General features: G+C 44.3%; 1 protein-coding gene across 1 annotated transcript; it reads right to left on the reverse strand.

The window, feature by feature from the left end:
• Positions 1–455: 455 nt before the first annotated feature.
• On the reverse strand, positions 456–1619 carry LOC133910700 (uncharacterized). The gene is made up of 6 exons (XM_062353007.1): positions 1567–1619; positions 1399–1467; positions 1181–1268; positions 1020–1091; positions 833–933; positions 456–621 (listed from the first exon to the last, which is right to left on the reverse strand). Exons 1-6 carry the CDS (start codon positions 1575–1577, stop codon positions 456–458), a joined length of 507 nt encoding a protein of 168 aa, XP_062208991.1. The 5' UTR covers positions 1578–1619.
• Between the last annotated feature and the right edge of the window lie 2141 nt (positions 1620–3760).

A 3760-nucleotide genomic window follows, 5' to 3' on the forward strand; every position in this document is an offset into this window, starting at 1 on the left:
TCCCGGCCGAGCCGTCGTAGTCGGTTCTCCGGCCGGCGGTGTGTTCCCCCCCCCCCCCACCTTCTCTGTGATGCCGGCCATCGTGCCATAGTTTTAGAACCTAACATGTGAGAACTCACTCTTGTAATGATACCAAGCCTCTCCAGCTTTCGAACAGCATCCATCACCTCAAAATTGCATTGCAAGCCAAACTCTTCCTGGATCAACTCTTCGCATTGCAAGTCAAGATCCTAGCACATTGGGGAAACATGAATATTTAGTTTGCATTTTCTCTTGCATAAGAACACATACAGAAACAGAATATAGCTTAATGAAAGAACAAAATATACATCATTGGTAGCCTTTCCATTTTCCATCAAAATATAGTAGGCTATTATGACCTCCTTGACCTGAACATCAGAAACCACAAAGATGAAAGTAAATTGTTAGCTCAGCTTTGAATTCCCATGTCTGAACTAAATGCTTTCTTTTGTTGATTCTGAATAAAACACGAGTAGACCTACTTCTTGCTGAATCACATCATCGTAGAGGTGCAGGAGAGTGCCTTTCCCACTATCTAGTTGTTTGTCATACATTGATTGAGTGATTAGGTTTTGATAGGTTGCCATGTTCTGTTGAAACCTGCATTAAGTGTAACTAATTTAACAGACTGCCAATACGACCATTAACAATAATAAAGTAGCATCTTAATGAAGTTTGTGCATTTTGTGAATGCATTATCGATCGAGTCTAAAAGGTCAAAAACACAAAAACTCTCTAACTTTTCTTTTATCTGCATAAAACATTGCTGATAGAATAAGTTATAAAAAAATAGTTCAACTGAGATACTCACGAGAAATAGATCTTGGCACAATATCCTGCCAGAGCAGAGAGAATGGCAATCACAACCCAGAAATCAGCTTTAGGTATTTCCAGTGAACTGATGAGTGTAACCTAGGCGATTTGACAAAATTAAATCAGCAGGTGAAGATCTGAAGAACCACAACAGAATCAAAAGAAACCTATTCCACTCCACTTACAAGTCCGATAACAACAGAAACAATAAATTGAACCCAATCCATTGGTGTGAGGCTTGGGTTTTTCTTCTCAGGCTGCAATAGAATAGCTCTTCAGCATAATTCCAGTTCAAGAAATAAGTATGGCTGTGACATTTTCCTTTAGAAAAAGGACACTTACTAACCAGAACCAACTCCATATCTGCCATTGGAATATTTTTGAAGTGTTTTACATGGATTGCTCTATCATTCTGGCCCTTGGGACTTTTCCTCCTTAAGTAATATATATATACATCATCAGAAATCAGTTCACATAGTAATTTAATGCAATGAGCCGTATCACAACCAAGACTACAAAATTGCCTCCAACCTCAAATAGTCAAATTCATTTTATAACTTTTACCTGTACAAGACAATCACTTCTTCAAAAGTAGGCTCTTGAATTGCGACCTTGCCAATTAAGTTCTGCAAGCTGCAATGCATGGAGAAAAATGTGAGAGGCAGAGGCCTAAGAGCATGATAGAAACGGATTAGATTGCATAACTAAACAGGTTAAGAAGAGAACAAAAACCTTAATTCCATTGTTTCAAGTCATATACGTTCAACATATAGCTCCTTGTCCTCTACATCACCAGTTAGATCATCATTTTTCTTGGAATCTATCTTTGTCCTACCGATTTACTTTCTTGCGAAGAGCTTTTGTAGTATGAAATTCCAGTATGGAAAATTGGTGAACCTATGGATGAGCAAGATAAAATGCACAGGGCATTACATGTGCAGCGGATAGACACCTCGTCTTCTCTAGGAACCATCGCCATGTACGACCTATGATCACATCCACTTTTTCCATGAAGAAAAAGTTACTAGTGCGGTCCAGTCCAATGCCCCTCCGAAATATGACATACTGGCCCCTTTTCATCCAAAACAGCGGTGTTCGAATAATCTAATATTGTCATTCTCTGCTCTCTAATTTCTATGCTTTTCTTGTGTTCTATGATACTCCATCTTGCATTTTACACTACTACTAAATTCCCCTTTTTTTCATACTAGCATACTTGTTAGCTTTTTCTAGGCAACAATAATCCAGCGGTCGATTAAGTACTATGGGGCAGAAGAGGACAGTAGCCCCTAAGAAACCAGAAGCAAGAAGGATTCTGATGTTGCAATAGAGGCCTCCCCGGCACAGAGGACGCTCGCAATAGAGGCCTCCCCGGCACAGAGGTCAGATAGGGACCCAAGCCCTCACCAGCCGTCCTCCTCCGACAGCAGCAAAAGCTCGGGCTCGTAGCACAGCCCGAGCCATGTTCCGTGCGATCGGGAGATCCGCCGTCGGGAAAGTGACAACGAGTACGATCCCGCCGAAGAGGTATTTAGTTGAGTCAATGCATTTTATACTTCTTAAATGGAGGAATATCTTCTGTTGATGTCAACTCTCCTTTTTTTTCTCTCTAGAGGGTGAGGGTGCAAAGATCTTCACGTCGATCATCTGCGCCACAACATTCTGCGCCACAACCCACCGCTACATCTGTGCCTGAAACTTCGGGTCCCTCTGGGCCGACGCTGAAACGAAGAAGGGGCGAGCGTAGTAGAAACAAGTTGCCGTCCGGCACTTATACAATAACACAGGTCGGTGTTGAAGGGGAGCCTATTGCACCTCGTGAGGCCTGCGCCAAATTCCGCAACGGTTGCGGATTCTTTGTCAAGGAGTACGTCCCAATCACTGTAACTGATTGCCGATTGGTGTCGGATGAGACAAAGGAGTTTCTATGGGCAACATTGCAGAGAACCATCCGATTCCCCTCGGGAACAGAGGAAGCAGCCAAACAGAATGCATTGAAAACTATGGGAAAAAGTTTCCGGGGTTGGAAGAGTGAGCTCAACAAGGAATTCGTGAAGAAGAATCTGGTACCCTTTAATAAATACAGAAAGATTACACCAGAGCAATGGGCAGAGTTTGTTAGGCAGAAGATCACACCTGATGCCATCAAACTGGGTGAATCGTTCAAGCAACTTGCGAAGAAGAATAAGCACCATCATCACCTGGGCACATCTGGGTACGCCCCCAAAATTCCTGAGTGGAGGAGGCAAGAAGAAGAGGCTGCCCGGGCTGGAAAACCCAACCCTTTAGAAAATTGTGACGAGCGAAGCAGGAACTGGGTCTACGCTCGGTCACAACGAACCGAGTCTGGGGACTTAGCCTTCAATAGCCCCGAGACCATGGAGGTGACCCAGACCATCCAAGGGCTTGCTAAGGAAGGGTCTCTAGAGCCCGACAGGGAGAATGACCTGCTTATCAAGGCCCTGGGGAACAAAGAACATCCGGGTCGCACTCGAGGCATCGGATCAAAAGTGGGCTGGAAGCATGGGTTCCCAAACGATGCGGGCTAGTACAAGACACGTAATAGATATAAGAAGACCCTAGAGGAACAGATACAAGAACAGGTTAAGGTCGAATTCATGAAGATGTGGAATGAAAAGGAGAAGGAAAGGGCGGCATTAATGCTGATAGAGCAACCAACCAGCCCAGGATTTCGGAGCAGCGTCGGGTCCACACATTTCGATAGCCAGAGATATCCTGTGGATGAAATCAAAGAGGCTACCCCTTGCATTCTTCATGTTCCGGTCGGCAAGGGAGACTTCACTGTCGAGGCTGCCACTGGCCAGGCCATTCCAGGCCGTGTGTTTCACAGTCAAGATATTCCGACCGGTTACGCCAAAGTACAAGTGGACTTGGTGCAGCCGATTTTCAGGAAGTACAAGCTTGA

This window comes from Phragmites australis, chromosome 3 (assembly GCF_958298935.1).
Source record: "Phragmites australis chromosome 3, lpPhrAust1.1, whole genome shotgun sequence".
In the NCBI taxonomy this organism is placed as follows: domain Eukaryota; kingdom Viridiplantae; phylum Streptophyta; class Magnoliopsida; order Poales; family Poaceae; genus Phragmites; species Phragmites australis.